The sequence below is a fragment of the Hypomesus nipponensis genome, chromosome 8 (assembly GCF_054491055.1).
Source record: "Hypomesus nipponensis isolate SF chromosome 8, ASM5449105v1, whole genome shotgun sequence".
In the NCBI taxonomy this organism is placed as follows: Eukaryota; Metazoa; Chordata; class Actinopteri; order Osmeriformes; family Osmeridae; genus Hypomesus; species Hypomesus nipponensis.
Genome location: NC_140368.1, coordinates 660,785 through 672,909, shown reverse-complemented (window position 1 = coordinate 672,909; position 12,125 = coordinate 660,785). Strand labels below are relative to the sequence as shown.

The 12,125-nt window shown below is 49.2% G+C and overlaps 2 protein-coding genes across 2 annotated transcripts; both read right to left on the bottom strand.

The window, feature by feature from the left end:
• Nucleotides 1-177: 177 nt before the first annotated feature.
• On the bottom strand, nucleotides 178-3,449 carry LOC146274628 (uncharacterized). Its single transcript, XM_084703391.1, has 3 exons — nucleotides 2,887-3,449; nucleotides 2,485-2,714; nucleotides 178-778 (listed from the first exon to the last, which is right to left on the bottom strand). The coding sequence occupies exons 1-3, from the start codon at nucleotides 3,117-3,119 to the stop codon at nucleotides 690-692; spliced, it is 552 nt and encodes a 183-aa protein (XP_084559517.1). The 5' UTR covers nucleotides 3,120-3,449; the 3' UTR covers nucleotides 178-689.
• A 2,361-nt stretch (nucleotides 3,450-5,810) lies between these two features.
• On the bottom strand, nucleotides 5,811-12,047 carry rec8b (REC8 meiotic recombination protein b). The gene is made up of 18 exons (XM_084703141.1): nucleotides 11,673-12,047; nucleotides 11,471-11,539; nucleotides 11,108-11,250; nucleotides 10,777-10,852; nucleotides 10,518-10,638; nucleotides 10,185-10,260; nucleotides 9,662-9,729; nucleotides 8,906-8,984; nucleotides 8,699-8,804; nucleotides 8,118-8,280; nucleotides 7,803-7,928; nucleotides 7,644-7,716; nucleotides 7,342-7,499; nucleotides 7,144-7,189; nucleotides 6,844-6,922; nucleotides 6,625-6,741; nucleotides 6,430-6,536; nucleotides 5,811-6,330 (listed from the first exon to the last, which is right to left on the bottom strand). Exons 1-18 carry the CDS (start codon nucleotides 11,726-11,728, stop codon nucleotides 6,239-6,241), a joined length of 1,755 nt encoding a protein of 584 aa, XP_084559267.1. The 5' UTR covers nucleotides 11,729-12,047; the 3' UTR covers nucleotides 5,811-6,238.
• Nucleotides 12,048-12,125: the final 78 nt, after the last annotated feature.

The window sequence follows — 12,125 nt, the reverse complement described above, 5'->3', positions numbered from 1 at the left end:
CTACCTTTTAAACTCCACGCTAATGCCTGCCTATTCAGGGGAATCCAGTCCTGGCTAGTCAGGGGATCTGACCCAGTGCTGCAACAATGGCCTCATCTGAACTCCTGTGTCGGCACTTTCACCAGAGGGTCCGTAAGCCCAGGCACAGGGAAAACAGGGACAGAACTCAATGGGGAAAAAAGCCTTTATTTTTATGGTCAGGCTCAATTGGCATAGCAGTTCACTCTGCACTCATTGCCTTTAAAGCTTTTGCCAAGCTTCAAAACAGTTACAAATATCTCTGATGTAGTTATGAATTATTTCTTCTTTCATGTTACCAGCAGACTTCTACCTTAGTCACCTCCACATTCTGCCATGCTTCCAGCAGACTTCTACCTTAGTCACCTCCACATTCTGCCATGCTTCCAGCACTTCTCCTATATTTCTTAGAAGATGCAAATTACCGCCATCAATTTCATTGGTGTTAATAATGTACTAAAACAATATACAGTAAACAGTTTACACAGATTATTATTTTTAAAGAAAAGAACAGCTATAGTCAAGGCCTCAGAACACTATCAGCTGAGGGAGGGTAGCTGGAAGCAGTCTGCCAAGCCGTAGCCTGAGAAGAACAGGTATAACTCCGGGTTTAACCACGTTCAGATGTGATAGCTCAGCTGGCCAAGATGGCGAGCAGTCTCCCGGCTCCATCACACCTCCCGGGCCGCATCTGATTCTGGCTGTTGAGTTTCGACCTCCAGAGCCATGGTCATCTCGATTGGCTGGAGCCCGTTCTCCTCTGAAACAGAACCACAGGTAGGGACATCAGCACACGACGATCCCGCCATGACTACACCAAGCTGAATTTACGCGCCTACAATTTCCGCGCGGAAAATTGAGAAATAGATGTATTTTTATTATTTTCCGTGAGGTTTGCGTGGCCCTTTTTACATAGTAAAATAGTAATAAATCTATGAAAATTATTATATATTTTGCTGTTAATAATGAAGGAAGCAATAAATCCGATTATTTCCCAAACCCTCGAGAGCTGTTTCCATGGAGATTTAACGTTTCTAACGATTTTAACGTTGCTTTTCTATTTGAAGATACGACAGCGATAGTAAGTAGATAGATTCAAGCGTTTAATAGTAAGTAAGATAGTTGACAGTATTAATAAAATAAATAAACAAAGACGGCAAAACGGATTCATCTTCAATGCGTCCAGTGTAGCCGGCTAAGTAAAAGATCCGCTCCGTGAACGTTCTATTTCCGCACGGCAGAATTTCCGCGATTGGTGTTTAGCTGTGGTTAACTAGCAGCTAGATAGTGGCAGAAATGTGAAGTACAAAATTATTTTCTAAAAAGGTTTCGGAAAGCTGAAAAAAATATGAGCGGAACCAAGTTTAGATAAAAGGTCCGTTCTGGATGAGTAGTATAATTTAAATGCTAGTCCCATGAAACAACAAACGTCCCCGTCGTGCTGACGTCTCAGACCGAGGCTGTTCTTCCAAGTCCTCAGCCCAGCTGCGTGGTTCAGACTGAAGCTGTTCTACCAAGTCCTCAGCCCAGCTGGGTGGTTCAGACCGAGGCTGTTCTATCACGTCCTCAGCCCAGCTGCGTGGTTCAGACTGAGGCTGTTCTACCAAGTCCTCAGCCCAGCTGCATGGTTCAGACCTAGGCTGTTCTATCACGTCCTCAGCCCAGCTGGGTGGTTCAGACCTAGGCTGTTCTATCACGTCCTCAGCCCAGCTGCGTGGTTCAGACTGAGGCTGTTCTACCAAGTCCTCAGCCCAGCTGGGTGGTTCAGACCGAGGCTGTTCTATCACGTCCTCAGCCCAGCTGCGTGGTTCAGACTGAGGCTGTTCTACCAAGTCCTCAGCCCAGCTGCGTGGTTCAGACCTAGGCTGTTCTATCACGTCCTCAGCCCAGCTGGGTGGTTCAGACCTAGGCTGTTCTATCAAGTCCTCAGCCCAGCTGCGTGGTTCAGACTGAGGCTGTTCTATCACGTCCTCAGCCCAGCTGGGTGGTTCAGACCTAGGCTGTTCTATCACGTCCTCAGCCCAGCTGGGTGGTTCAGACCTAGGCTGTTCTATCAAGTCCTCAGCCCAGCTGTGTGGTTCAGACCTAGGCTGTTCTATCACGTCCTCAGCCCAGCTGGGTGGTGGCTTGGGTTTTACACAAGGGGTTATTATTAGTTGTTAGTGATGCCAGTGTGAGCTCATCTCTGCAGTGCTGTGCTGGTGGTCTGGCAGGCCACACCTGCAGAGATCCTCAGCTCCCTGACAACTGGGTGTGTGCGACCAGGGCAGGCGGGCACCTGGAGAGTCACTGACATGTTTGATAAAACACCTCGATCTCTCTACTGTCCTCAGTCGCTGGCAACTGGCGTGGAAACATCTCAGGCTGTTTCTCAGTGTTGACAACTTCCAGATGTGTGTGGTTCAGACCCAGCCCATGATAACGAAGAATGATAGTGTAATAATAAATACACAAGTGTGAACGTACCTGTGTGTGTGTGTATCCAGGGCAGGATGTCCACTCCGGTGCGACAGAAGGATCGGTCAGTGTGCGACTCGGTGCTGTACAGAACCTGCTGGGTCTGCTTGTCTCCTGGGTTCTGGGCCGTCACACGCACCTCCAGGATGGTCACCTCTCTCTCCTTCAGCTTCCCTGCCTTGTTCTTCACCTGTGTCTTCTTGGTGTCAACCCACACCACCTTCTCCTTCACCGCTGACCTGACACACACAAACACACACAAGTTGGTTTTTCCTATCCTAGTGGATGTCATTCTAACCCTAACTCTGAAAACGCCCTGAAAAAAGCTTTTGATGTTATGAGACCCAGCAAAAAAGCCCCACAAGGTCAAGACCACACACACACACACAAAGCGGCCATCCATCTGCTTACTCCTGGATGCCAAGGTCGGCCAGGGTGGTGTCCAGGAAGGGAAAGGGCTGGTCAGCTGACAGCACCTCGATGGGCAGGGGGACAGACAAGGGGACGTCCCACTCCAGGTGGGAGCGGGCCTGGCTGGTCTCCGGGAGGGGGGACCCTGAGGGGCTGTCTGGCTCCCCATCAGTCTGCTTCTCCACAGCCCGGCTCTCCTGGGGCTCTGACACGGTTGTCTCTTCACCTGCCATGTGGATGGAAGCACTGGATCCCTGTCTCAGAAGCACTGGATCTCTGTCTCAGAAGCACTGGATCTCTGTCTCAGAAGCACTGGATCTCTGTCTCAGATCAGATGTTTCTTACTGCCTCTCCTGCCGGTCTTCTATCGCTACGTATCTCTGTTACCGACGGTGTTTTTGTCTGTTGGGTTCTTGGTATAAGTCCAGCGATCAGGTTCTGCTGCCAAGGTTGTGTTTTAGTTTGAAGGCACTGTGTTTAGTCCTGAGGATGGTCCAGGGACGAGGCTGGAGCTGCTCTGGTGCGGAGGAGGAGAGCGCTGTGGGTCAACATGCACACAGCTCTTCCTCATGGCTCTTTAAACCCTCCGTGTGAATGTGTGTAATGTGTCACTCCAGTGTGAACTTTATTATATTGTCAAGGGGTGATGGACGGACATGTTGTTTTAATGGGTTGAGGATTCTCCTTTCTGTCTCTGTGTGAGAGTGTGTGACTGTGTGTAAATGTTGTCTCTGTGTGTATGTGAATGTCATCGTGTGAGAATGTGTGTTTCAAAAAGGGTGTCCTGTCTTTATCCTACTGTGATGTCTTCAGTGGAGTCTTGTAATACGCTAGTATATACATGATGTCATTCACCACTTTCATCATTTGGAGAAAAACAAATCTAATTTAGGTTGTGATGCACCTAGTTTAATGCATTTGATTTATCAATTGATTAATTTCCAGTGTCTTAACAGTTGCAGTTCTCATTATTTAAATTACAAATTGCCATGTATACTAGAAGAACAACGTTGTGTGATTGTATGACAGCATTTGTTTAGAAATGCAAATCAGGCTCCACCAGACGCTGAGCGGATGAGCTAATGACAACACTACAAGGGTTCAAAGAGATTCTTTCATTATACGTCTTTATAGAATGTCACATTTGGTAGATTTATGAACCGTAATAATTTACCAGTTCTGATTTGTGACATAGCTTCATGTCTTTGTCTGAACTCATACATATTTAGACCCTTGCTGATTATTCAAGTAGACGACCATCTTCAGTGCCCCCTCCCTTCTCTGTCTCTCTCTCTCCCTCACACTCACTCTCCCTCCCTCACACACACTCTCTCTCTCCCTCACACACACACTCTCTCTCTCTCCTCATTTGACAGCTGGGTTGGGGGGGACTCGCTGATTTACGTGGATTTTTGCAATGTGGTGTCACATATTTTGCGTTTGAAATATGTGTTCATCCAATAACACATTAAAGTCCATGCAGCATCTATCAACTTGTGTGCCATTCCATTCCATGTCTTGGGTGGGAGTGTGTAGATGGATAAACAGGTAGATAATCTATATAGATACATACGTACATTTACATAGTTAATTCATACCTTGGGGGAAGTTACAAATGATGTGCATGTTGCAGAGTAAACAAAGTCCTCTTTCCATTTACCTGACCTGAGTGTGCAACATGCCAGGACTGTCACAACTGTGTGTGTTGGTGTGTGATGTTCCTCACACTTGCACACCGAGCTGACATCACCAACAGGGATGGATAGATCTGCCACACAGATAGATATTTCCATGTAGAAGGAATTCAGCACGGCCTGTCTTCTCATGCTGCAGGCTGTGCCAGGTAGCAGATTCAGGAGACGCACGTCACTACAGTGAGGTTAGGGTTAGGGTGTTGCTATGATATGACAGTGCCCTGTGACTCTGTGGTCTTGTGTGTGTTGTGGGTCTGTTCTGTCCAGTGGAGATCGAGTTTCTTCAGACTGACCTCTCTTCCTCAGTGGCAGTTCTAGACCAGCTCTTCCTTTAAGCTCTCAGGCTGTCTGGGGACGTCTCTGTCAACACCACGCCCCTTCTTGTCACCATCTGAGGTCACCGTAACCCCCGTGTTCCTGAACCTTCTGAGGTCACCGTAACCCCGTGTTCCTGAACCTTCTGAGGTCACCGTGACCCTGTGTTCCTGAACCTTCTGAGGTCACCGTGACCCTGTGTTCCTGAACCATCTGAGGTCACCGTAACCCTGTGTTCCTGAACCATCTGAGGTCACCGTAACCCTGTGTTCCTGAACCATCTGAGGTCACCGTAACCCTGTGTTCCTGAACCTTCTGAGGTCACCGTAACCCTGTGTTCCTGAACCATCTGAGGTCACCGTAACCCTGTGTTCCTGAACCATCTGAGGTCACCGTAACCCTGTGTTCCTGAACCATCTGAGGTCACCGTAACCCCGTGTTCCTGAACCATCTGAGGTCACCGTAACCCTGTGTTCCTGAACCATCTGAGGTCACCGTAACCCCGTGTTCCTGAACCATCTGAGGTCACCGTAACCCTGTGTTCCTGAACCTTCTGAGGTCACCGTAACCCTGTGTTCCTGAACCATCTGAGGTCACCGTAAGCCCGCGTTCTAGAACAAGCTCGACCTTCACCGCTGGCTATGTGCCATCGCAGTGACACGCTACATTCAGAGAGACTGACTCAGTCCACTGCCCTCTTCCTCCAGTCCTCAGTTTAATTGTACCGAGTGATTCAGGCATGAGATCACATGTGATGTTCTGCCAGACTGGCACTATGTCATCATGGTGAGGGATTAGGTCATAGGTCAGCATGCCTGGCTGACCTTTCAGAGCTCTACTGCCCCCTATTGTGAACAGTACTGTATTAAAAGGTATTACACTTTTTCACTCAACAAGAATATATGTATGTTTGTTATTTGTTAAAAGCCAGTTTATTTTGTGTTAGTTAAAAACAGTATTAAAACAGGACAACCAAGAGAAAACTGCCATCTCACAACTGCCAAGACAAAACATTGTCTATTTATAAAACATATTAAATATAGAAAAGACAGTTTGGGTAATAAATTATTTAGAATAAATATTTTGATAAATATATTGATATATATATTATAAATTGCTAAATAGTTTAACTGTATGTAAAACTTTGAATGTAAAACTTGAGCAAACAGCTTTATGGAACAGTAATCTAAACCTCCTGAGTGCATTTATTTAAAAATGATCAAAACTGCTCAACATCATTTCAGTCTTGTGTCAGAACACCGTTTCTGGGATGATTTGATGAAAGAGATTCTCATAACAACATTATCTGTGTGTGTGTGTGTGTGTGTGTTTCCATGCCAGTCTCAGCAGGTCCAGGTGAGCTGGGCACGGTGGATGCTGATTGGCCCATAGGGCTGGGCCTGGCTCACAGCCAGCTTCCTCTCTGACACCAGCTCTGCAGAAGCACTCAGATCAGAACCAGAAACACACAGCTCTGCAGAAACCCATTATTATTAATGAACAGATAAAGTGAGTGGGGTGAGACCAGACTGACCTAGCAGGCTGTAGAACACGCTGGCCGCAGTACCGCGCTCTGCCTCGGGGGGCAGCAGAGAGTGGAAGACCGCCTGGCCAAACATCTGGAGACAGGAGGTGACCAGCCTGTGAGGAAGAGAGGGGAGGATGATGAAGATACATAACTTTTCCTGCTCCTCTCACGTCTGTTCATCTGAAATGTTCTTCTGCTGACCTGAGCACTTCCTGTGTAGAGACGTCCCAGCTTCCTGTTCCTGCTTCTCCTTCAGGAAGTGGTACGTGTTCCTCCACTATGGGCTCCATGTTCCCCTGCTGCTCCTCCTGGGGGGACCTGGACACACACACACACACACACACACACACACACAGGGAAACTTTACCATGTGTGTGACATTAAGCAGTGCAGTCCCCTCTCTGTCCCAGTGTGTCTTACCATCTGCTGGCTGGTGTGATCTGGTCCAGAGACCTGTCCTCCTTTGACACGTCCAGCTGAACCCCCGATACCGCTAACGCTGCAGGACAACACAGCACATGGTACCGCACGCTACCGCTAACACAAGCTACAGTAACACAAGCTAAAGCAAGCTAAAGCAAGCTACCGCTAATGCACTCTACCGTATGCTACCGCACCCTACCGCTTACACACGCTACCGCTAACACCCAGCCCCAGACATTAGACTGTAGCTACAGTGCGCCCCCTGTGGTGAACAGGTGTACCAGCAGCTAGTCTGACCTGAAGCTTCAGACTGGAGTCCTGACTCCACCAGCTCACGAGGGACCTGCAAAGAGACACACGCATGTAGACACACGCATGTAGACACACGTACACACACACACATACACGTACACGCTCCATGACGTGCAGGAAATCTTGTCCCATGGGTTCAGTCATCAGACTAAACCCTCACGATGACCAGGAAGGTGAGCTCACCTCTCTCCTGCTGGACCTTCTCCTCCTCACCACCTCTCTCCCCAGCTCAGAGCTGGGTGCTCCCCCCTCCCCCTCCCCTCTCCGTTCCCCGGAGCGAGGGAGGGTGGTGAGGACCGCACACTGTTTCCATAGTGACAGGAGGTCGGAGTGGCAGTGGGCTGTGTAAAAAGGTCAAAAGTGACTGGATTCAAAAATGAGATGTGATTGGGTGGATTAACGGTGACAGGCTGTGAGGAGGGGAATTGACTTCATGTCTGTGTAGAACGTCCTTCCCTCTGGGTGGGGGTGCAGTACACACTCACGGCCAGCAGGGGCACCAAAGAGCACAGCAGGGAGGGTCTTGGTCGTAGAGGGACGTTCCATCAACACCCGAGACTGAAACACACATTTATGTGTGTCATACATGTCATACATGAGGAGAGAAGAGGAGGAAGAGAGGAGAAGAGAGGGTCTGGACTTACTAAAGGAAGGGTCTCAGCTAGGGGGTCCCCAATCTGCACCCGCATTGCATCCTGGGAGATTTGCACATGGGGGTCAGCAAAGATCAGCTGACGTCTGCGACCAGGCTTCCTGGGAGGAGCATCACCCTGAGAGAGAGACAGAGGAAGAGAGAGAGACAGAGAGACAGAGGGAGAGAAAAGGGAAAATGAGAAAAAGGAGACAGGGAGAAGGATGGAGAAGAGAGAGATAGGAGGGAGGGAGAAGAAGAGATTGGGAGAGAAGAAGTGAGAGAAGGCCAGAAAGGGAGAGAGGAGAGAGAGGTAGAGCAGACACACCTCTCCACAGGATCTTCCCTCTCTCTCTGAGCTGGCCAAGGCAGGGGGCGTGGCCACCAGCCGAGGGGTCGTCTCCGCGGTAATGACCTTGAGGGGCTGGTCAGCCTGCTCGTCCTGCAGCCAGAGACCATCCCTGTCCTGCCCCAGCACAGACTCCCTTAGCCTGGACACACAGGGACACACACTTGACCTCACAGCCTGGACACACACCTCACAGCCTGGACACACACCTCACAGCCTGGACACACACCTCACAGCCTGGACACACACCTCACAGCCTGGACACACAACTCACAGCCTGGACACACAGGGACACACACCTGACCTCACAGCCTGGACACACACCTCACAGCCTGGACACACAACTCACAGCCTGGACACACAGGGACACACACCTGACCTCACAGCCTGGACACACAGGGACACACACCTGACCTCACAGCCTGGACACACACCTCACAGCCTGGACACACAGGGACACACACCTGACCTCACAGCCTGGACACACAACTCACAGCCTGGACACACACTGGGTTGTGTTCCTGCTGGTGTGAACACCTATAACTGCTCTCTCTACTTACTGGTCAATGGAGGTGGTGGCTCTCTCAGTTGTTCTCTCCTGGTCTGCCTCTCTCTCCCTCTCCCTCTCCTCCACATCCTCTCTCTCTTTCTCTCTCCCCTCCACATCTGTCACACACCAGTATTGTAGCTAGGATCATGTACTTAAGGCTGATAGCATGCTTGATCTGGTTACTGCTCCCCTCCTCCCTTCCCCCCCCCCTCCTCACCCCTGAGGAACAGATCTGGCTGCTCCAGCAGCAGGTCTATCTCGGTGGCGGTGGCATCTGGAAGCTCTGCTCCAGCAAACTGACCGGGAAGGAGATAAGGAGGGGAGGGAAGGAGATAAGGAGGGGAGGGAAGGAGATAAGGAGGGGAGGGAAGGAGATAAGGAGGGGAGGGAAGGAGATAAGGAGGGGAGGGATGGAGATAAGGAGGGGAGGGATGGAGATAGGGAGGGAGATGGGAGAGATGGAGATAGGGAGGGAGATGGGAGGGATGGAGAATGGACATAGAATGAGAAAGAGGAGAGAGAAGGATAGAGACAGGGAGGGTAGAGCAGAGGGGATGATGTTAATGTGGAGCAGTGTCAGTACAGAGCAGGGTCAGTACAGAGCAGTGTCAGTACAGAGCAGGGTCAGTACAGAGCAGGGTCAGTACAGAGCAGGGTCAGTACAGAGCAGGGTCAGTACAGAGCAGGGTCAGTACAGAGCAGTGTCAGTACAGAGCAGGGTCAGTACAGAGCAGGGTCAGTACAGAGCAGGGTCAGTACAGAGCAGGGTCAGTACAGAGCAGGGTCAGTGCACAGCAGGGTCAGTACAGAGCAGGGTCAGTACAGAGCAGGGTCAGTACAGAGCAGGGTCAGTGCACAGCAGGGTCAGTACAGAGCAGGGTCAGTACAGAGCAGGGTCAGTACAGAGCAGGGTCAGTACAGAGCAGGGTCAGTGCACAGCAGGGTCAGTACAGAGCAGGGTCAGGGAGCGTACCTCAGGCTCCAGGATGACTAGAGGCTCCTTCTCCTGCAGGGAGATCCCAGCTGGAGGAGACCTGAACCCTGGAGGAGGAAGAGAGACAGAGAGAGAGAGACAGAGAGAGACAGAGAGAGAGAGAGAGAGAGAGAGAGAGAGAGAGAGAGAGAGGGAGAGAGACAGAGACAGAGAGAGAGAGAGAGAGAGAGAGGGAGAGAGACAGAGAAAGAGGGAGAGAGACAGAGAGAGACAGAGAGAGACAGAGAGAGACAGAGAGAGAGAGACAGAGAGAGGGAGAGAGAGAGGGAGAGAGACAGAGAGAGACAGAGAGAGAGAGAGGGACAGAGAGAGAGAGACAGAGAGAGAGACAGAGAGAGAGACAGAGAGAGAGAGGCAGAGAGAGAGAGACAGAGACAGAGAGAGAGAGACAGAGATAAAGAGACAGAGACAGACAGAGATTATAAAATAGGGAACCACAGCCACATCAGAAATCTGACGTTTTATATTGTTTGACAACCAATCAGAAACAATCAGGTCTCACCTTCCTGGTCTTGTGTAGATCTCAGACTGTCCACCAGGAAGCGCTGTGGAGTCACTGTGTCCATCAGCTGCCAGGGCTGAAGAAGAGCAGCATTAACTACAGCAGCGACTAGTGCCCTGGTAAATGTACACATATAAGTGTAGAACTTAATGCGACCTTTTCCACTAAAGAGGTTACCTACATAACTATCAGCACCCTGTGTGTGTTGCTCTTAATACACTATTTGTATGCTGCTTTGGCTAAAAACATGCGATAAATGAATCAAATATAAGTGATGTAGTGTAGTGTGGGGCAAGGGTTTAGAGTGTGCTTGTTTTGGCTGTGCTGACTCACCTGGGGCATTTTATAGGGGCTGGGCAGCTCATGCTCCAGGCCCATCACCCCAAAGAAGGGGTCCTGTGCCCCCTCTGCCTCCCTCAGGAGCAGCAGGGAGTCAGGTACATCCAGGGCTAGCCTGGGAGGGGAGGGGGGGGGGGAAGAGAAGGGTTGTCACATTTCAGATCTTATTGTTGCGTAATAAGACTGCTTTGTTGCAGTGTACTGTGTAATATTGTGTGTGTATCTACAGCTATGTGTGTGTGTGTGTAGGGACCTGTCAGGTTCGGCCATGTCGATGCGCATGTGTCTCTCTGAGCGCAGCAGGCGGTCGATGATCTGCTGCACCTCATCTGGAGGTCAGAAGTCAGAGTATGACATCACATTGACCCCAAATCTAGACACAAGGCCATTCTCTTTGAACGGTCACATGACGCTGATGCCTCTGAAGACTGTGATCAGGGTGCTGTTTAATACCAGACTTTATTTCAGGTGGAAGGCATCAAGACTCTTGACTCAAGAGGCCTTTGATATAATAGTCAGCGTGTAAATCACAGATAAATGAGTGCCCTTAGAATGAAAGCCCTTCATCCCTCTCCCCCTCTCACCCAGTAGAAAGGCACACTGGCGATGGTAGACGATCACGATGCCATACTGAAGTTGGGAGGACAGGTAGAGGGAGAATCTGGGCCGCGGGAGACTGGGGTGCAGCGGGGGCATCTGAACAGTCACGTAATCCAGGATGTCTTCACTGGAAATGAATTTAAAACAATGGTGGTAAGTTTTAGTACCACATGAAAATGTCTTCAAAAGTTCTTTATTCAAAGGTTTTTCCCACGGTGGCCTACAGCCTAATATATATTTTTAAAAATGTGTGTGATCAAACAACAGGATTGTATTGGCTAGAATAAGGATTCAACCTCCGCCTAGTAGGCTTCAGTCGGTTGGAGAGAAGGCATTGCTATGTTTACCATGTCCGTCCAACATTCACTTTCATGAGTTCCCTGCGAGTTATCCGAATCCCTTTGGTTGCCGCCAACCTGCAAAGTAAATAACAAACAGTTACGGAAAGTAGGTAGCTCAACTACCAGCTGTAGCTAACAGGTATTTTACTTGGCATGACCCTAGCTAGCTGCAAGAGATAATTTACAGTTTCTAGGTACATTTCCTCACCAAATAGTGGAAAAGCAGCCCGTGTGGCGTTGAAGAACGTTAGGATAATAAAACATTTTACTTGATGGCTATTTTGTGATTTTGCAGCAGATGATCAGATAGGTATTTGGTGAGTGTTGGTGGGTTGACAGGTTTAATATTCTCCTCAGACAGACAGCTATCGGGACAGCCAAGTTACACAGCCGGGCACTGTTCCCGCCACCATGACTGTCTGGTCCAATCAGCGTTGCACTTCAGCCAGGTTACAAATTAGATAGTGATCTCCTGATTTACACACAGATACATTTGCTATAAAATGCTGCTTTGAAATGTACCGCCTCTCATGTTAAAATATATATAAAAAACATAATATATCATGAAACACATTTAGCCGATATGTCTCCGTTTAAGGCACCCAACGAATAACAGTAAAAAAAAATAGAAAAAGCTAATTTGAAAATTTGAGGGGAAGAT

Bases quoted from the DNA above. Each gene is read 5' to 3' on its own strand.
- rec8b (XM_084703141.1), bottom strand. From the start codon at position 11,728: ATGTTTTATTATCCTAACGTTCTTCAACGCCACACGGGCTGCTTTTCC. The intron at 8,805-8,905 runs GTGAGGAGGGGG...GGTGTGTGACAG, and splicing joins GCCAGATCTGTTCCTCAGGG to ATGTGGAGGGGAGAGAGAAA. The intron at 8,281-8,698 runs GTAAGTAGAGAG...CTGTGTGTCCAG, and splicing joins GCCACCACCTCCATTGACCA to GCTAAGGGAGTCTGTGCTGG.
- LOC146274628 (XM_084703391.1), bottom strand. From the start codon at position 3,119: ATGGCAGGTGAAGAGACAACCGTGTCAGAGCCCCAGGAGAGCCGGGCT. The intron at 2,715-2,886 runs GTAAGCAGATGG...TGTGTGTGTCAG, and splicing joins GCCGACCTTGGCATCCAGGA to GTCAGCGGTGAAGGAGAAGG. The intron at 779-2,484 runs GTACGTTCACAC...GTTCTGTTTCAG, and splicing joins CTGGATACACACACACACAG to AGGAGAACGGGCTCCAGCCA.